The sequence below is a fragment of the Salvelinus namaycush genome, chromosome 39, assembly GCF_016432855.1.
Source record: "Salvelinus namaycush isolate Seneca chromosome 39, SaNama_1.0, whole genome shotgun sequence".
Taxonomy (NCBI): Eukaryota; Metazoa; Chordata; class Actinopteri; order Salmoniformes; family Salmonidae; genus Salvelinus; species Salvelinus namaycush.
In genome coordinates this window covers 14,349,032-14,371,013 of record NC_052345.1, presented here as the reverse complement: position 1 = coordinate 14,371,013, position 21,982 = coordinate 14,349,032, and the positions used below count along the sequence as shown (strand labels likewise).

The following is a 21,982-nucleotide window of genomic DNA, read 5'->3' as shown; positions in this document are numbered from 1 at the left end:
ATTGCTGTAGGCTAAAACATTGCCTATTAAACACTAGTGGGCTGTTCAATTCCGGTCCTGGAGTGACGAAACATTTCATTTTTTTTGTTTCTACTTGGTAGTTAATTGCACTCACCTGGTGTCCCAGGTCTTAATTAGTCCCTAATTAGAAAGAGAGGATGCAAAACAGAAGTGTTTGGGCCCTATAGGAATAGCCCTGCGACATTCAGTGCATATTCAACTAAGGTCGTGTATTGACTTCATTTCACCAGGTTAGGACACTAGATAGAGGACAGCATGTTCTCAAACCTGAAATATAACACATGCCTCCACAGTGGTACATGCAATAGCTTTGGGAGTAGGTAGCCCTGGTGCTGAATGCCGCAGGTACAGTACATCAAGTTGAGTATTTTTAAGCATCAGTTCCCGTAAGGGCTGAAAGCAGAACTAATTTCTTCCCGGTACGAGACCTCCTATATGTGCATGCATTTGCATGTGTTCCCCAAAAAATGTGTGAGCCTAAACATAGAATTAAATATAGAATCCCAATCAATTTAACATGATCTTTGTGGGCCTAGTCATAAAGATTTGTAATTTAACTTGAAAAATGTATGACCTTTTATTGTGACATAAACACAACCAGTCATGATGTTTTGATCTGATTGTCAAACAATGACTTCAAAGCTGGGCTGGATGAAGAAATCATAAGCCACGGGTTTATTTTGTATTTTTTATGAGGTATAAAAACTAAACAGTATGTTATGGTGTCGGGTGCATTTTTCTGGCATGGTTTAGGTCCACTTGTAGAATCTATGCCAAGGCACATTGTAGCTGTTCTGGCAGCTTGTGTCACGAACGTCGTAATCCTCCTCGTCTGAGGAGGAGCAAGGATCGGACCAAAGCGCAGCGTGGTTTGAATACATACTTTAATTAATTAAACGAAGACGAAAAAACACTTGACCAACTACAAAACAATAAACCGACGAACGTGACGCTAAAGCTAAACAGTACAGGCAACTGACATAGACATAGACAATAACCCACAAACAAACAGTGAACACAGGCTGCCTTAATATGGTTCCCAATCAGAGACAATGACAAACACCTGCCTCTGATTGAGAACCATACTAGGCCAAACAACATACCCAACATAGAAACACAAAACATAGAATGTACCCACCCAGCTCACGTCCTGACCAACTAAACAAAGACTAAACAAAGGAAATAAGGTCAGGAACGTGACAGTACCCCCCCCCCCCCCCCCCCCAAGGTGCGGTCTCCGGCCGCAAAACCTGAACCTATAGGGGAGGGTCTGGGTGGGCATCTGTCCACGGTGGCGGCTCTGGCGCTGGACGTGGCCCCCACCCCACCATAGTTAATTCCCGCTTCCGTGGCCTCCTCTTAATGGCGACCCTCCAAATTAACCCCACTGGACTGATGGGCAGCTCCGGACTGAGGGGCAGCTCCGGACTGAGGGGCAGCTCCGGACTGACTGACGGCGCTGGCAGGTCATGGCTGACTGACGGCTCTGGCCGGTCCTGGCTGACTGACGGCTCTGGCCGGTCCTGGCTGACTGACGGCTCTGGCCGGTCCTGGCTGACTGACGGCTCTGGCCGGTCCTGACTGGCGGGCGGCTCTGGCGGCTCCTGTCTGGCGGGCGGCTCTGGCGGCTCCTGTCTGGCGGGCGGCTCTGGCGGCTCCTGTCTGGCGGGCGGCTCTGGCGGCTCCTGTCTGGCGGGCGGCTCTGGCGGCTCCTGTCTGGCGGGCGGCTCTGGCGGCTCCTGTCTGGCGGGCGGCTCCTGTCTGGCGGGCGGCTCCTGTCTGGCGGGCGGCTCTGGCGGCTCCTGTCTGGCGGCTCTGGCGGCTCCTGTCTGGCGGGCGGCTCTGGCGGCTCCTGTCTGGCGGGCGGCTCTGGCGGCTCCTGTCTGGCGGGCGGCTCTGGCGGCTCCTGTCTGGCGGGCGGATCTGACGGCTCCTGTCTGGCGGACGGCTCTGAAGGCTCAGGACAGACGGGCGGCTTTGAAGGCTCAGGACAGACGGGCGGTTCAGATGGCGCTGGGCAGACGGGCAGCACAGACGGCGCTGGGCAGACGAGCAGCTCAGACGGCGCTGGGCAGACGGGCAGCTCAGACGGCGCTGGGCAGACGGGCAGCGCAGGCGGCGCTGGGCAGACGGCAGACTCTGGCCTGCTGAGGCGCACAGTATGCCTGGTACGTGGTGCCGGAACTGGTGGTACCGGGCTAGGGACACGCACCTCAAGGCTAGTGCGGGGAGCAGCAACAGGGCGTACAGGGCTCTGGAGACGCACAGGAGGCTTGGTGCGTGGTGCCGGAACTGGTGGTACCGGGCTGGAGACACGCACCACAGGGCGAGTGCGTGGAGGAGGAACAGGGCTCTGGAGACGCACTGGAAGCCTGGTGCGTGGTGTAGGCACTGGTGGTACTGGGCTGGGGCGAGGAGGTGGCGCCGGATATACCGGACCGTGAAGGCGTACAGGAGCTCTTAAACACCGAGCCTGCCCAACCTTACCTGGTTGAATGCTCCCCGTAGCCAGGCCAGTGCGGCGAGGTGGAATAGCCCGCACTGGGCTGTGCTGGCGAACCGGGGACACCATGTGTAAGGCTGGTGCCATGTACACCGGCCCGAGGAGACGCACTGGAGACCAGATACGTTGAGCCGGCTTCATGGCACCTGGCTCGATGCCCACTCTAGCCCGGCCGATACGTGGAGCTGGAATGTACCGCACCGGGCTAAGCATACGTACAGGAGACACCGTGCGCTTTTCCGCATAACACGGTGCCTGCCCGTACTCTCGCTCTCCATGGTAAGCACGAGGAGTTGGCGCATTTCTCCTACCTGACTTCGCCACACTCCCCTTTAGCCCCCCCCAAGAAATATTTGGGGCTGCTTCTCAGGCTTCCGAGCTAGCCGCGTACCTTGATAACGTCTCTGTTCCTCCATTCTCCTGTATCCCTCCTCGCACTGTTCCAACGAATCCCAGGCGGGCTCCGGGACTCCCTCTGGATCGATCGACCAGTGCTCTATTTCCTCCCAGGTTGTATAGCCCAGATCCTTCTCCCAAGTCCATGAGTCCTGCGTAATGGACCGCTGCTGCTGCTGTCGCTGCTGCCCTTTACCACGCTGCTTGGTCCGAGTATGGTGGGTGATTCTGTAACGAACGTCGTAATCCTCCTCGTCTGAGGAGGAGCAAGGATCGGACCAAAGCGCAGCGTGGTTTGAATACATACTTTAATTAATTAAACGAAGACGAAAAAACACTTGACCAACTACAAAACAATAAACCGACGAACGTGACGCTAAAGCTAAACAGTACAGGCAACTGACATAGACATAGACAATAACCCACAAACAAACAGTGAACACAGGCTGCCTTAATATGGTTCCCAATCAGAGACAATGACAAACACCTGCCTCTGATTGAGAACCATACTAGGCCAAACAACATACCCAACATAGAAACACAAAACATAGAATGTACCCACCCAGCTCACGTCCTGACCAACTAAACAAAGACTAAACAAAGGAAATAAGGTCAGGAATGTGACAGTTTGTGGTAGCCCAAACCATTTTAAGACACTTTATGTTGGTGTTTCCTTTATTTTGGCAGTTACCTGTATGTGCTTGTGATCAAACTTAATCCACAGTTATTGTTTAGAAACTATTGATCCTCTTTGGCTAAATTATGCTCTCTGGAATATTTTGAACATTGAGAGCGGACACCTGTGGTTGGATAAAAATAATAACGTTACAAATAAAAATATTGGATTGCCTCTTGGGCTTCCAACGGGGTTGGGTCCAGCACCTGACTCACACAATTGACCAGTAACATTGATTTATTATGCAGTTTAAAAAAAAGTTGATTAAGCAGTTAACCAATCAAGACAGGGCCCCTGTTACGTTCTGACCTTAGTTCCTTTGTTATGTCTTTATTTTAGTTTGGTCAGGGCGTGAGTTGGGGTGGGCATTCTATGTTGTTTTTCTATGTTTTGTTCTATGGTTATATTTCTATGTGTTTGGCCTAGTATGGTTCCCAATCAGAGGCAGGTGTCAGTCGTTGTCTCTGATTGGGAGCCATATTTAGGTAGCCTGTTTTCCTTTGTGTTTTGTGGGTGGTTGTTTTCCTGTGTCTGTGATTTCACCATACGGGACTGTTTCGTTTTAGTTTTGTATCATTCACATTGTTATTTTTGTATTCTTAGTGTCCAGTTATTAAATTGAATATGGACACTTACCACGCTGCGCTTTGGTCCTCACCTCATTCCAACAACAAGCGTTACAGCCCCCCAGTTACCCACGTGGCCCCCTACCTCCTTCTCCTTCTCCTCCCCACATCTGACGATTAGCAGAGCAGCAGCAGGCTGTCTACACTCATTGACAGCGGGCTCCTGAGTCCTCCTGTGGTTGGCGGTTGCAGTAAAAAAAAAAAAGATATACAGTGCATTCGGAAAGTATTCAGACCCCTTGACTTAGTCCACATTTTGTTGCGTTACAGCCTTATTCTAAAATGTTTATTTTTATTTTTAAATCTACTTATCAATCAACACACAATACCCAATAATGACAAATCAAAAACATGTTTTCAGAATTTTTTGCAAATGTACACTACCGGTCAAAAGTTTTAGAACACCTACTCATTCAAGGGTTTTTCTTTATTTTTAGTGAAGACATCAACACTATGAAATAGCACATATGGAATCATATAGTAACCAAAAAAAAAGTGATAAACATATCTAAATCTATTTTATATTTCAGATTTTTCAAATAGCCACCCTTTGCCTTAATGACAGCTTTACACTGTCTTGGCATTCTCTCAACCAGCTTCATGAGGTAGTCACCTGGAATGCATTTCAATTAACAGAGGTGCCGCCTTAAAAGTTAATTTGTGGAATTTCTTTCCTTCTTAATGTGTTTGAGCCAATCAGTTGTGTTGTGACAAGGTAGGGGTGGTATACAGAAGGTAGCCCTACTTGGTAAAATACCAAGTCCATATTATGGCCAGAACAGCTCATAAGCCAAGAGAAACGACAGTCCATCATTACTTTAAGACATGAAGCTCAGTCAATATGGAGCATTTCAAGAACTTTGAAAGTTTCTTCAAGTGCAGTCGCAAAAACCATCAAGCGCTGTGATGAAACTGGCTCTCAGGAGAACCGCCACAGCAACGGAAGACCCTGAGTTACCTTTGCTGCAGAGGATAAGTTCATTAGAGTTACCAGCCTCAGAAATTGCAGCCCAAATAAATGCTTCACAGAGTTCAAGTAACAGACACATCTCAACATCAACTGTTCAGAGGAGACTGAGACTGTGAGAATCAGGCCTTCATGGTCGAACTGCTGCAAAGATACCACTACTAAAGGACACCAATAATAAGAAGAGACTTACTTGGGCCAAGAAACAAGAGCAATGGGCATTAGACCGGTGGAAATTTGTCCTTTGGTCTATTGTCCAAATTGGATATTTTTTGTTCCAAACGCCGTGTCTTTGTGAGACGCGGTGTGGGTGAACGCTTGATCTCCGCATGTGTATTTCCCATCGTAAAGCATGGAGGAGGAGGTGTTATGGTGTGGGGGTGCTTTGCTGGTGACACTGTCTGTGTATTCAAGGCACACTTAACCAGCATGGCTACCACAGCATTCTGCAGCGATACGCCATCCCATTTGGTTTGGGCTTAGTGGGACTATCATTTGTTTTTCAACAGAACAATGACCCAACACACCTCCAGGCTGTGTAAGGGCTATTTTACCAAGAAGGAGAGTGATGGAGTGCTGCATCAGATGACCTGGTCTCCACAATCCCCCGACCTAAACCAAATTGAGATGGTTTGGGATGAGTTGGACCTCAGAGTGAAAGAAAAGCAGTCAACAAGTGCTCAGCATATGTGGGAACTCCTTCAAGACTGTTGGAAAAGCATTCCAGGTGAAGCTGAATGAGAGAATGCCAAGAGTGTGCAAAGCTGTCATCAAGGCAAAGGGTGGCTACTTTGAAGAATCTCAAATATAAAATATATTTTGATTTGTTTTTGGTTACTACATGATTCAATATGTGTTATTTCATAGTTCTGATGTCTTCACTATTCTTCTACAATGTAGAAAATAGTACAAATAAAGAAAAACCCTTGAATGAGTAGGTGTTCTAAAACTTTGGACTGATAGTGTATATATCATATTTACATAGTAGTCTGACCCTTTACTCAGTACTTTGTTGAAGCACCTTTGGCAGCGATTACAGCCTTGAGTCTTGGGTATGACGCTACAAGCTTGGCACACCTGTATTTGGAGAGTTTCTCCTATTCTTCTCTGAAGATCCTCTCAAACTCTGTCAGGTTGGATGGGGAGCGTCACTGTACCGCTATTTTCAGGTCTCTCCAGAGATGTTCGATCGAGTTCAAGTCTGGGCTCTGGCTGGGCCACTGAAGGACATTCAGAGACTTGTCCCGAAGCCACTCCCGCGTTGTCTTGGCTGTGTGCTTAGGGTTGTTGTCCTGTTGGAAGGTGAACCTTCGCCCCAGTCTGAGGTCCTGAGCACTCTGGTGTAGGTTTTCATCAAGGATCTCTCTGTACTTTGCTCCGTTCATCTTTCCCTCCATCCTGACTAGTCTCCCAGTCCCTGCTGCTGAAAAACACCCCCACAGCATGATGCTGCCACTGTAACAGTATAACTTTAAACCGTCCCCTCGCCCATACCCGGGCGCGAACCAGGGACCTTCTGCACACATCAACAACAGTCACCCACAAAGCATCGTTACCCATCGCTCCACAAAAGCCACGGCTCTTGTAGAGCAAGGGGAACCACTACTTCAAGGTCTCAAAGCGAGTGACGTAACCGATTGAAACGCTATTAGCGCGGACCACCGCTAACTAGCTAGCCATTTCACATCCGTTACACCACCTCCATGCTTCACCGTAGAGATGGTGCCAGGTTTCGTCCAGAAGTGACGCTTGCCGTTCATCAGACCAGAGAATCGTGTTTCTCATGGTCTGAGAGTCCTAGGTGCCTTATGTCAAACTCCAAGAAGGCTGTCATGTGCCTTTGACTAAGGAGTGACTTCTGTCTGGCCACTCTACCATAAAGGCCTGGTTGGTGGAGTGCTGCAGAGATGGTTGTCCTTCTGGAAGGTTCTCCCATCTCCACAGAGGAACACTGGAGCTCTGTCAGAGTGACCATCGGGTTCTTGGAACTTGCCTGACCAAGGCCCTTCTCCCCCGATTGCTCAGTTTTGCCGGGCGGCCAGCTCTAGTTAGAGTCTTGGTGGTTCCAAACTTCTTCCATTTAAGAATGATGGAGGTCACTGTGTTTTTAGTGACCTTTAATGCTGCAGACATTTTTTGGTACCCTTCCCCAGATCTGTGCCTCGACACAATCCTGTCTCTGAGCTCTACGGACAATTCCTTTGACCTCATGGCTTGTTTTTTTTTTTTTCAACTTGACTCCAATCAAGTTGAAGAAACATCTCAAGGATGATCAATGGAAACAGGATGCACCTGAGCTCTATTTTGAGTCTCATCGCAAAGGGTCTGAATACTTACGTAAATAAGATAAATGTTTTTTATTTTTTATAAATTTGCAAAAATTTCTAACAACCTTTTTACGCTTTGTCATTATGGGATATTGTGTGTAGATTGATGATAATTTTTTTCTAATAGGGCTGTAATGTTACAAAAGGTGGAAAAGGGATGTGGTCTGAATACTTCCCGAATGCACTGTATGCATTTTAATTTTTGAAAAAAAAATGTTGTTTTGTTTTGCTGCCTCTTGGGCCAACCATGGTCCTGGGCCCAGGGGCTTCTGCCCTGGTAAGCCCCTGCATTAATCCAGCCCTGCTTCAAAGGGCTGTTTTTCTAGGCTACCTGTGAACATTTATCCACTGGTAACATATTTCCAGCCTCCAAACAGTGGTGAATTGGAAGAAACATCTGTTACACGAAACACCAAAAAGTATAATAACATTTGGCGTTTGTCATTAGCTAGAATTTAAGCGTCCACTGCTGTCCACGTGCGTCTCGGTGTCAGCCACTCATGTCTGCCTTGGAAAAATGTCTGTGTTTTCGTCGAATCACATCGCAATTTGGAGCGTAGGCTATACCAGACATTTTCAACTCCATCCGCAAATTTTTCATGCCTCTGACATGCGGTACTGATAAATAATGGTGTAATATAGCCTGACATTTTATTTGAATAGGCTCATGTTTTACCGGTAAGGCGTACCCCCACTATTTATTTTGCTGTGACACCCTACCGGACCGCCTAAAACTCTTTATGAATGCGGCCTCCGATTTATATATCTAGGAGACCAGGTAGGTGCTTTCACTCAAGCCAGCAGCTGCACCACATGAGTCAACTCATCATTGGATTTAAGAAGTTGATTCCCTCCAATCTAAGTTGGTGAGGTGATTAACTCGTTAAACAGGTGCGGTACATTTGGCACACCAGTACCAGAGTCTTCTCCTGTGTTCGATACCTAGCGTGGACAGAGTGGTGGACTTACAGAAGTACTTGAGCGTCTCTTCTATCTGATCGTGTGTGAGTCTCAGGGCGACCTCCGGGGGCAGCAGAGGGGTGTGGAGCCAGTCGTCGTGGTCGTAGCCAAACATGCAGTCCGCCCGCAGAGTGTAGTTAGGCAGTCCCTCAGACAGCAGGCTCACTATCTCCACCTCACTATCGCCACCTGAACAAAGTTCTGACAGTGGAAAGGGAGGGAAGGAGGTGTATGAGAGTGTGGCAGGGGAGATATGGGAGAACAAAGAGGCAGCATTCATCACATTGGATTGAGCGCTCTGAAATCTACAAGTCTCTGCTGCCCCCCTGAGGCACTGACTGGATGACACAGTTCCCACTCATCACATTATAATGCATTACATTAAAAACATGTAATTTAACAATGTTCCTGGATGCAGGTTGATAGAACCATTGCAGGGGACATTAGATTGGACTAAGAGACCCATCTTCCCACTAGCTTCTAACAAGTGCTGTCCAACATGAAAGTGAACCCATTATCCAATCCCCTATAACCCGTCTACTACATTCATTAACTGTGACCTACCAGTGAGGGTGGACACATCATGGCTTCCTCTATCCACTCTTTCCAGGAGGTCGCACTCCATTTTAAGGCCCTCATTTAGGGGCAGGGTCTCTGCATCGAGGCCCCCGGACGCCTCCCCCTGCCCCCCGTAAAGGGAGAGGGTCGACAGGGGGTCCAGTGGGGAATGTGGGGGCCAGAAGAAGAGATGAGGAGGAGAGGGAGAGGGATGAGGGTGGGACAGCTTGACTGGGGCCGGGGTGTTCAGGGTGCGGGTGGAGGACTCAGGGCTGGTCCCTGTGAGGGACTGAGGCCCCCTGGTGGATCAGGGAGAAACAGCAGGCTGATCGCACATCTAGTACCAAAGCTGGTCTGAGAGAGGGAGAGAGAGAGAAAGAAAAAAAGTGTGAGTGTTGCTAGGTTTCCATCCAATTTGTGACAGATTTTCATGCAAATATTCTAAAATCCGCATAAAAACAACACAAGCATTTCCCCACCAGAGATGTGTTTCCATCAAATTGACTTGTTGCAGATGAAAGGTGTGTGATGACGTTTTGCACATCAAAATACATTTTAAGTTCCCATGTACTGAATAAAAAATACAAGTTAAATGGGTTTCCATGGCATTTTCAACTCTATTGATGGGTTTATCGCTCAACAAAATTGCGTTAAATAGCGAATGTGGCAACTCTGGTTTTGGCACGTGCACTCTAGCCAACGCCGCACAGGGCGCAGATACTGTATCTACGACAAAAGGGTAAGATTATTTTTATTTGTCAAGCGGCAGTCAAGCATTGATGATCATGTCACCAGAATGAGGCCCTCGATATTTATTGGAAAGCTCATTACTTTGCACTTTCACCACCCTGTGAAGTTCATTATACCTTATTTAATCTGTAGCCTAATAAACTCCATTGCGTGACTCCAAATTTACTTTGACATTGTGGTTATTATATCAATATTTGCATAAAAGCGTTTCAAACGACATGTCTCGCATAATTCATTTTGCAGACACAAAAAGATCCCACCTTGTCTAGTTTATTTTTGGAAAGTTGACTGAAACATTTTCTGTTTCCGTCAGTCTTGTCATTAAACATTTTTTATCTGACATGTACTTTACTCTCATAAAAAGGTTGGATGGAAACCTGCTTAGAAAGATTCATTCAATCCGACTATCTTTAATTCATCAACATCATAGTATTTTACGTTTTAGTACGGAATGGCATAACATTAAATGCCGTTTTACGTTTGAACATGGAATGCCATCAAATATGAATGTATCAAGAAAACTCTCATCCCTTCACTGAAATGTATTTCACCCGTTTTTCCAGGTGAGATACTGAAATGATGCTCTCATATTCTATAACAGCCTGGTTAAAATACATACAGATATAGGTCACGTTTAAGATTTTTTTTATTTTTACTTCAGACACTTGAACCACAACTTTACAAGCATCTTCATCTTTTTAAAGCCATGTAGTGTCATGCATGCTCCAATTGTCTCACTAGGCTTGGCCCTTCCCCAGAGTTTTTAGGGTCAGAACGCTAAAGTTACCCTAGCCACACACAGATCAAGTTACAACCGGAGCACAACACACCACCTTATGACATTTAAACCAACACAGTTACTAAACAAAGCTTTACGAGGCATAATAAAAGTACTGTACATTCCAACTAGGACCGTGTGCTAAGGCTAGCTGCAACCTGTATTAGAGTAAACGCTAATTCTTTCTGTTTACGAAAGCAAACAGAAACAGCTAGCCTTAGCACACGGTCCTAGTTGGAATGACTTTTATTATGCCCCACCTCATTTTCTCTTTGAATTACGTCACTAACCAGGCTATTCAGTTACAGAATGATGTCCCTCTTCATAAGGCATATCACATTCACCTACATGTCCGCCAGGAAATGCTGCGGGCCATCGTTCTGTAACTGAATAGCCTGGCTAGTGACGTAATCCAAAAATAAAATTAGGTTGGGCGGGGGTTCAGGACATTCTAACAATGGGCAGCAAAGTAGCCTTAGTTTATTGCTGGAACTCTAAACAATTGTCACATCCAGTTTTGTCATATTGCGGTTGTTAGTGTTTGGATACATCAGACCTAGGCAATATCAAGGCCAGTGGTACAGGACAGTGGATATCATACAAAACATTAGCTATGCATTGCAGTCTGGGTCAAGGACATATTATATGAGGACTATTGGGTTAACAAAGCACTGACCGTGCATGTGGGTAGACAAAACATGTGACATGCGCACAAGCGTGCACACACACACACACACACACACACACACTCAGCTGTGCGCACCTCGCCACACACCCACTCGAGAGACAGATGAGACAGATGAGAATGACAATCTCTCCTCCTCTCCTCCCCCTCTCCAACCCCCTTAATTAACTGAGTGTATTGCTCTGGTCACTCCTGCCACATCCATCCATCCACTCCCTCCACTTACAGCTGTCAGAGGGAGCAGCAGGGTCGTATACATACTCTAGGTCTGGCTTTTACTGTATCCACCCCCACCACCATGATGCATGTCTGGTAGTTCTGTAGCATGTCGTGTCTAGTGACTAGAATGATAAGTAGGACTTGTGTTTTCACTAGGATGCTAAATGAGGGTGCATGGATGCAGCCCAAAATATCATGTTATTATACAATTATAAATGTCTTATTCCCACGTCTTAAATGACAAATAAAAAGATATCGAGGGGAATCAATTGGCATTTGGTAATGGCACTCAACTAACCTGCTGCACACACACACACAAACAAAGACACATCGTCTCTTTATCTGTCATATTTACATGCTGCCAAGGCCAAGTTGGCAGGCATTGTATTGTCACATTGTGGGTCTATTATCTACCCAGCCAAGCGCAGCCTTGTATCCCATTTAGAGTGGGTCACCAGTGAGCATGGTTATTGGCCATCTCCCCCTGTCTCTTTCTCTGTGTGGTTGTCGTTGGGCCAGGCAGAATGCCAAGGGAAAGACCCTGTTACGCTGTCCAGTGTGCCCACTGTACAACCCTGGGCTCCACCAGGCCCTCGCTCCCCAGATCGGCCAGCAAATTAACAGTCCAGAGAATCCACAGGAACTGTGAGAAAACAATTGTCCAGTTCCCTAGACAAACACACAGTGGGATGCGGAAGGCTGGGCCACTAAGGACAAAGCCAAAAACGTCTGATTCCTGAGGATGTGTTCTGTACAGTATATCCATAAGGATATAATCAAACACGCAGGCTATTTTCTGTGTAGCCTACACAAGTTGCTCTTGAGAGATGTGGAATGCACAGCAATATGCACAGCAGTATGCTACGTGGTTGAACTCAAACAAGGAAAGTTACTTCAATCTGAATTTCAAGGATCGCAAACTACTTTCCTAATGTGAATGAGAAGTTGAAACGTTACCTTAATGTGTTATAGTTGCACAGGGCCCGTTCATCCAAGATGAGCCGTGCCAAAAGTAAAGGAAAAATAAGGAGACTTTTACGAGTGTACTCCAATAAGTCACGTATAAGTGTAACTCTCTAACTCTAATGGATGTCATTCTGAGTCTGACTGACCTTCCAGAGGACTCGTCAATGCCGGTTGGAAGAGCCTGTCTTTGGTGCTCTTTGGCCGTTCAGAAAGGGTGTGTACGCGTGTGGAGTCACACAGGAACGAGAGAGGAAGGAAGGGCAGACGAAGGTGCTACAGAAAGAAGCGAGGGAAGGTGGGGGGGTAGAAAAGAGAGTGAGGGTTGAGGAGGGACACTTGCAGGGTACAGTACTTAGGAAAGTGGGAAGGTAGGTGTAGGAAAGAGTGGGCAAACTGAGATGGCGAGAGAGGGCACAGGCGGGAGGAGAGGGGCCCTTGAGAGAAGGGTACTTAGGAAAAGAGGGAAGAAAGAGATGAATGGGTGACACTCAATTTAGCCTGTCACCACCAGACTGTCAACACCAGACTGTCACCACCAGACTGTCACCACCAGACTGAATAACAAATCAGAATTTGCAAACCGGCAGAGAGGGAGAAGCTTGTCAAATGCAAATCTCGCCTCTAATTGGCTGAGAGGGCCAAGGACTCTGGACCCATGGTCGCCCGGGCAACAGTTTGGTCATGTGACGAAGCCCAACTGATGCCTCTGCCAGTAGAGATTTTATTCAAATGGTAAGTACGTAATTATTCAACTTCAAGGTAGAAGCTTGAACTTTTTCCACAAACCAGAGAAAGGCTCTGTACTAAAATGGGGCAAGATTTACAAGACCCTTTGCACTAGAGCGAAATCTGTACCTTTTCCCCCCAGAGGGAACAGGAAAAGCTAGAACAATCGAAGTCAAACAATATAAGACATCCACATAACAACAAGAAAGAGGAAAGTACATCTCTAAGATCGCTTTAGTAAATCTAAGCCAGATCACCCCCCACACAAGCTAATATACAATGCATCAGTGATGAAACTTGTTTTCTGAACCCGGACAGGGCTTCCATCCAAGAGCTTCAGCGTTCTTTCATTGAGGGTGTAACTGACCCCATAACTGGCCTCATTTACTTCAAGTGGTGCCACACTGTCCATTACTGTGGTGGCCAGGGAGGGGCAGTGAGGGCACTATGGGATAATGAGATCAGATAGATAGGTAGGTCGATAAACTAGTGCTTGAATGATACCTTCCATTTCATTATTTAACACTACCGTGTACCGTGAGATAGTAGCCTATATGGTCTCTCCTGATAGGCTTAAATCAAGGAGCTGACCAGCCAGCATGCACACGAGATTTAGTTATGGGTGACGAGATTAGAGCCTTTCTAATGATTTGGGTTCAGGCTAATTATAGTGGCCTCATGTAGGAGTGTTGCTCCCATATGGCCGTGTCTAGACTTGACAGTTAATGTAGTTTTTGTATTCTGATCATGGAGTTCCGAACACATCACGCGTCTACACCTACATTTAAAATGTGTCCACCATATGCACATTGTGTCCGGATTCCCTTTTCCCGCACAATATTAAAATGCCAGTATGCATTCTGCAAACGATAGAATAGGCTAAATATGATAATAACACAACAACAACTGATGGCAGTAGCTAACTACTGTAGCTAACTAGCCGGCTGACCTCTGTAGCTAGCCAGCAAGCAGAATTAAAGGGATTGCAAACGGGTTAGCATAACTCTAGTCAAACAAAAAATAATTGTTCTAAATATGAACTAGCTGGATAGCATTTATGAGGCCAGCAAATATGTTCCACACACGCTAGGAATGTATTTCCTCCGACAATATAATGAAAAAGGTGCCTCTCGGTCCCAAAGCACACATTTTCTGGAGACTCATAGCGGAGTGCTGATGACGTCACCCACTGTGTGAGCTTTTGGTAGCCTGACTGCATCCAGACTGAGGCGAAACCCACACACACACAATGCATCCCTGACCACCTCCTGATGTTATCAGACCACAATGCATCCAGACCCGTCTTTTCAATACGATCTTCGCATTCTGATAGCAGAAGTTGCATGTAAAGTGTCAAGTGTAGACACGACCATAGAGAGGGGTCCCCCAAAATAGAACAGGTAACATTAGTTCCTACTAGGTAGGCCTTCAAACTAAATTGCGGAAAGATACTGAAAACCCACCAAACCTCTGAGAAAAGACAATAATTAGTTAACACACTATACTAATAAAAAGCAGGAAATGAACTATTAAAATAGTTGATGGCCTATGATCCAGGAGGAGTAAAAGGCCTGAGTAAGTATGTAAATACTACGCATACTACGCAGTATGTAAATACTATACGCATCTCTGGAGCCAAGCAGCCAGACAACATGGGTTGATGTCAATGAGGAGTATGCAGCGACATGTAGCTACTACACTCTCATTTCAAACAGCAGAGCTAATGAGATGACCTTAGCCACTGTCTCATGTTCAGAGATAAGCTGCTGTATTGTATCAGTTGAGTATCTAGACACAGTGTTCACTCCCCAAACAATAAACAATGCCTACGAGACCTTCTGCACACTTACCATGGCTGAACAGCCTTCACTACAAACCTGATTCATCAAGTCACACGGCAATTACGACTAAATGATATCTCAATTTAAAAAAGGCAGACTCGGCGAAATGACGTCGCCGCGAGCAGCACCGCAGATATTGAGATAAGTGAGACGCGAGACTTCGCTCTCACACAGTCACACACAGCATCTGCGCGTGTGCACGGGTTCACTTCACGCTATTAAAGCGTGGTAGACGGCACCAAAACAGCAGAGAAGTTGAGCCTCACACTTCAACGCTCTCAGTTGTTGCGGAAATTGGCCCACTGTGCTGTTTACTTTCGGCATGTTCGTCAAATCGCTGAGTCTACCTTTAAAGTAAGCGGAGTTTCCTGATTCCAATAGAATAAAACAAATTCAAGCTTCTCAGAGGACGAGGAAAGTGATATATGTTCCAAATTCCCCCCAATCCCCTCAAAGCCTAATATTTTCCCCAGTCAGCAGCCGCCGTGGCTGCAAGAAGCTTCCCCCTGCTATTGCTAACCTGATCAAAACCGCTGACAAAGCCATCGACCCTGGAAACAGACTGCCGTGACATATAGTCCTGTGTGGCTCAGATGGTAGCGCGTGGCACTTGCAACGCCAGGGTTGTGGGTTCGATTCCAACGGGGGACCAGTATGAGCACATATGAAAATGTATGTGCTCACAACTGTAAGTCACTCTGGATGAGAGCGTCCGCTAAATAACAAAAAAATAATAACGTCCTTGGCCCTTTGAAGACAAACTGACAGATACCATCCAACAGACACCACATCTATTACACCCTGTCTACATAGGTCTTCTAACAGACACTCTCATTCCTATGAAGCAACCTCCCCCAAAACCTGCAGTCACCATTAACTCAAACTGGGAGCACTGGTTGGTTAACCATTAACTTTCTCATTGTACTATTTCCCATAAAGACCCAGTCTATCAACCACCTCACTGATAAAGGTGTGGTGTCTCTTAAATGTATATTGTTTCAACTCTGGCATGGGAATAGAGGGGGAAAGGAGCGCGACAAAGCATTTGAAGATCATTGTTTGTGCATTTCCAATGCGACATTTCAGTTATTCTCCTGGCTCTGCCTATCTAACAATATGTACTATTTGGATGCTTTGAAAATGACTCGTGTGATGTCTATATCCCGTCTGTTGTTATGCCCGTTTGTCTCTTTTAGATCATATGGATGGTACAGACAAAACCAAAGTCTGGACAAACGTTGAAGCCTCTGGATCTACAGAGATGAAGCCACAGATACTATTGACATGATCATAGGAGCAGGGCCTTGATCGGGTACAAACCAAGGCAAAATGCAAATCACCAAGCCTGTCATGAGTCATGACAAAAGGCAGGATATGAGGTGAGAGATAACGCTCCACAAAGCAAATGAGGAAACACTTGGTATAGTATGAGAGAAAGACAAAACAGGAGAGTGGATGAGAGAGAGAAAGCGAGAGAGAGAAATAGTATGAAAGCTAGAGAGAGATACTACACAGACACCAGCATCTATCTTTAAAATGACCTCTATCCAGAAGATTTGTTACAAGCTAATGAATACAGCTATGATACAAAGGCAGGTATAGGGCATGGGAAAGTGGAGAAAGAAAGAGGGGGGGGGGGGACAGAGTGAGACGATACAGAGCCACAAAAAGAGACAGAAGGGGAGAGAGAGAGAGAGAGAGACAACAGCACTGTAACAGGAGAACCTTTACTTGGACAGAGACCGGTTATTTTTACAACCCACTAGTCACCCAGACAACTGGAGCAGCTATACCTGGACTCCAACTACGGTATGAATAGAAAGTGGCCTTAAATACCTAAACCTAAATACCAACACACTCTCAGCTGATTCTCTGTGTAGACCAGAGGTCACTAGCCCTGCTCCTACAGAGCTAATACACTAAAGGGTGAGCAGGATTTTTTGTTCCAGCCCAGCTCTAACATACCCGCTGTCGTGATCGGACCAATCTACTACTCACAAAGACCTTGATCGGTTGAATTAGTTGACTTAAGTGTTGGGCTGCAACAAAAGCCTGCACACCCTGTAGATAGAGACAAGTGTCCGTGAACAAAAGCTACAAGTGAGGAGAGGTTCAAGGATTGAGAGTCGAACACAGTGATCATTATGTCTGTCAAGTGGTAATTCTCATCAATGTAATGTCATTCACAACTCGGCATTAAGAAGACAAGTAGGACCATTCAAGCTTAACAGAGTGGCATTCTACCTCTAATATGCTAACAGACAGAGAGTTGCTATTGTATCCATATGGTTGTATTTGAAGAGAGTGCACTGATGGTTTGGGTAGTTGGGAACGCCAATGCACACACTATATCCTTTATCATGCACACATTTGGTCTGCGCTAGTGTGAATTGCTGCAGTTGCGACGTGGCTAAAAGAGACTTTCACACAACATGCAATTCAACTCAGGTCAACTTGACTCTGCACAAATACCTTGGACGACTGCACGGTATTACATTCTCTGGCCCTTTTTTAAGTAGGAAGACGGTATTACTAATTGAAACCACTCTGCCAGCTCACAAGACAGTTATCACAGGTCAATAATCAACCTAAGGTGGCCACACACAAATACAAATGCATGTGTTGCGCGCGCGCAACACACACACACACACACACACACACGTTCTGCAATGGCTGCCAACCACATCTGCTCTGTCTGGCCACAAGCTCCTTCAGTTGTTTGTCAGTCATACCACGCCAGGTTAGCTATAAATCCTTTCAGACATTTGCCCTCTCACACACCAGACACATATTTCCCTACACTTCTATATATTGAATATTCTCTATATAGGCCTCCCAAGGAAAGAGAACAGGTGACATGCACCTGTATAGTCACAACCTTAGCTAACTCATGTCGTTATAATAACATAGTCACAACATTAGCTAACTCATGCCGTTATAATAACATAGTCACAACATTAGCTAACTCATGCCGTTATAATAACATAGTCACAACATTAGGATAGATAAACCATACCATCATAATAACATCTAAACAGTTGATAAAGTACAACCACAGCATCAGTCAGTGAAATATCGAACCTTAGTATATGTTAACCCCATCTTGCAAGTACTGTGGTTCAACAGGCCTACAGGCCTTTTGACTGGCTCTTACACAACCTAGCTAAGGCCAACAATACACACATGACGACACAATACATCAGCTATGAAGTGAACCTCTATGATCTTCAAAATGACAGACCTCTTTACTGTGCTTCTGGTCAATGTTTGCAATGTTTTCATTAAGCAAAAGCATTCTAAAACACACAAACATCTCTAGTTTGCAGTCAATTTGTTTAGTCTGCCTCGAATGTATTGACATTAAAAAGTTGCAGGGAGGGGAGAAGAACAAACACAGAAGTCCTCTGTGCCGGCTCTCTCAGGGATAACGAACGCAAACCGAGTCAGAGGCTAACTACAGCAGCATAGACACAGAGACGGTATGCTAATAATGCTAATAACGTTAGGTTATTCGCTGTATTGACTGAGTATATCACTTACTGTTGTAAATGACAGTTACTTCCTGTGCTGCTAGGAGTATCCTTACATTGATTGGACGCAGGTTGCTAGGACAGTCTCTCCTTGAGAGTGAGTGAGCCCGAGTCAAAAACCAATGGCCTCTACAGCTGCTGCTTCTCCTGTCAGCTACCTTAGCCCTCATCCAGTGTGGTGTCCTGGCTGAGAGGGAGAGGGAGAGTGAGGGAGTGAGAGAAGGCGGGAGGAGGTGGGAGGAGGTGGGGTTATAATGGAGAGAGAGGTGGGGGAGGGACAGCGAGAGAGGGTGTGTGTGTGTGTGTGTGTGTGTGTGTGTGTGTGTGTGTGTGTGTGTGTGTGAGAGAGAGAGAGAGAGAGAATGAGAGTGGAAGACAGTCTGTGAGTCAGCACTTGTACACGCTGTCGTATTGCAGCTGCAGGCAAGGAATTCCCTCTCCCCTCTCTCTCTGTCATACTATCTGGCTCAGTCTGGTGCTCTGGTCAGAGCCATTCATTTGCGTCAGTCAAATCAGACATCTCACTTTCTGCTTTACACACAGCCGTACACTAGCCAAATCAGACATCTCACTTTCTGCTTTACACACGGCCGTACAGTAGCCAAATCAGACATCTCACTTTCTGCTTTACACACGGCCGTACACTAGCCAAATCAGACATCTCACTTTCTGCTTTACACACGGCCGTACACTAGCCAAATCAGACATCTCACTTTCTGCTTTACACACGGCCGTACACTAGCCAAATCAAATGCCTTACCCATGCACTAGTTTATTACGCTACAGTTCAACATCTATTACCTACAGCTATTATAATGAATCTGTTTTTCTAAAAAGTAGAATATAACTGATTAACAATCAATGATGCTCAAATCGGATCCTAATCACACCAGTGACGTGCAACCAACAGTCAGCAGATAAACTTAGCTCATGTTGTTTGGTCCCAAAATGCTCTCTAAATCTGGCTTATAGGTTTTAGAAACAATTGCCCATTGTAGTTTGCCAATTAAACTAACCGGGAAACGAGGACACTTCGGCTACATGCCGATGGCATATGGTAGGCCAACATCAGACTATGCGCAATAAAAGGAAGGCACTGAATATGAAATGGATGAATACATCATAGATCTGTGATCCCAGAGGCTTCATTATTTGGCATAGACTCTGAACCAGTTGGCTGGTCATGAACTGTTAGGCCATTTATGGGAAAAGTATCACAACTTAGAAAAAGCATGTTCTAAGTTACAGCTCGGAGTAATAAGGGCTACCATAAAAGGACATTTCTATTTAGTCATCAAAACTGGTGGTGAGAGCGCCACCTCCTGTTGTGTCCCCGAGCTAACACAACAGGATGCAGTCAAGACAGCCTAGGCTACAGTGATTATGACGTTCAAAGAGTGAGGTGACTGGATCTGACACACAGTGACTCGCTTGACTGTATCTGTATCAAGGTGCTATAGTATATTGCAAACACCCATCAATATGTAGGGTTGGTATAGTCAGTGTCAAGGGTGGTGTTGGATGGTTCCAAGGACCAACATCAGTTGTTTAACATTATCAATATGCAGTAGATGATAGAATAGGGTCATATACACCTATTTTGATAAACAAATGTTTTCAAAACATGGCCACATGACCACATTGACAGAGGACTGGTACGGAAGCACCGCTACAGGACACATGGACTGTACCCATAAAATTGTAGCCTACTACAGTTATACCGGCAGGGGATTTTCAAAGACCAACGTTACTGTTTGTTTGAAACATTGTTGCAAAAATGGTGTCGCAAACAGAAACAATGTGGCAAACAGAAACATGGCAAGTCCTGTTTATAGACTATCCTAGTCAATATTTACCTGGCCTCTGCCTATATCCCGTTGTGATTTGTCGTCCACTATGAATCAATTGCATGTGAACTAAAAAAAAATCATGTTTGGGGTAAAAAAGGAAACGTTAATTATCGACTTGAATTGTCGGCAAACCGGATGAGTGCGATTCATTTGTCAATTAGGCCTAACAAAGATTAGATCATGTTGTCGTGATACGATCCGATCTGCCTCAGCCAATTTTCCAGTTGACTAGCTAACGTTACATCTCTCTTCATCTTTTCTGCTGATAATTACTTCTCTATGCTGCAACTGAAAAGGGGTGACAGTCGTGTACAATGAGTTAATTTGTCCTACTTCATTGAGGTAAATAAGTGTTTCTTTTGAGAACATTTTCAAAGAGCACAGGCGTTTTGCATTTCCACCGACAACAAAAGGGCAGGGATCCTACCATTTGATTCCACCCTGTGTGAGCCTATGGAAACATCGCTTCATCAAGTTGGTCACCCGTTGCTTTGTTTAGAAGGTAAATACCAAAATACAACTATCAACAGATAATACTGTGACAAACGATAACAAGTTTATAGAGACTTACGAATTTGCTTTAACCCAAGTTCTTCAAGGTCGTTGTCGGCAAACTTGACAGGAACTTTTCCTCCGGACTTCGATCTGTCAAAGCGCTGGGTCCGTCTGTATTTGGTCATCTTGGAAGCGAAGCATTATGGAACATGTAGTTTCACGGGCAACCTCCTTGCTTAGCGAGAATACTTTGAACCAGTGGCCCCCAGGAACAGTAACAGACATGATGAACACCACAACAATTTCGCATTCATGCGCAAATATGACAAATATTTAGTGAAATTGTATGTATTACATTGTATGTATTATGTGTTGAGAATGTGTTCCAAATGTAGATATAAGATGTACACACAGACCATGTTGTTTGATTTCAACAGACAAAAAAATATTATAGAAAAGCAACCCAGTTGAGGACAGTGTCACACCACCTAAAAAGTTCCAGTGGAAGTTCCCTGGGTACGTCATAAAAGTAACTGCCCCTGCAGTTTGCAGCCCAGCCATGTTCAAATTAGAGGCAGTCCAAACCAGCGGTCACATGAAAAGTATTTTAGTCATGTCCTGCTGCTCCATGGATCATTTTGGTGATACTATATCTGACATATCAGGCATTCATCTAGTAGGTTAAAGGAGGCAGTCAACCTGAATGCAGCAGACTACAAGCATGGAAATTATTAATAAGCTTGACCTACTTCCTATATTACATTTTGAGGCTGTTTATTGACTTTCTTAGATATTATTTATGGTTATATTCATACTTCTTTTTGAAGGATTTAATCATATTCAAGGGTACAGATATATATTGTGAGAAAATTGTGAAAGACCCATTTGCTGTGAAATTGTATCACTCCTCCCAAAACAGCAGGAACTCTTATGGGCTTGATGTTTCTCCCATTCTAAAGATGAGCATCATCTCTCTCCTACTCTATATCTAGATTCTCCCACACTCCTTAAGATGCCTACACTGGGTTGGAGCAACAAATGCTAGACTATTTTAACCCCCAGAGAGAACCACCAAACCCCTTTGGGAATGCATCCATCTGACCCTAAA

At 45.4% G+C, this 21,982-nt stretch overlaps 1 protein-coding gene across 4 annotated transcripts in view; it reads right to left on the bottom strand.

The window, feature by feature from the left end:
• The window catches only part of LOC120032514 (trafficking kinesin-binding protein 1-like), a 40,266-nt gene extending 19,226 nt beyond the window's left edge, over positions 1-21,040 (bottom strand). For all 4 annotated transcript variants that reach the window (XM_038978640.1, XM_038978642.1, XM_038978643.1 and 1 more), the window contains exons 1-3: positions 20,951-21,040; positions 9,041-9,388; positions 8,486-8,677 (exon numbers count right to left, since the gene is read on the bottom strand). In XM_038978640.1, the coding sequence (XP_038834568.1) occupies positions 8,486-8,677; positions 9,041-9,101 (253 nt within the window). In that variant the 5' untranslated portion in view covers positions 9,102-9,388; positions 20,951-21,040. The remainder of the gene's footprint in view (positions 1-8,485; positions 8,678-9,040; positions 9,389-20,950) is intronic.
• Positions 21,041-21,982: the final 942 nt, after the last annotated feature.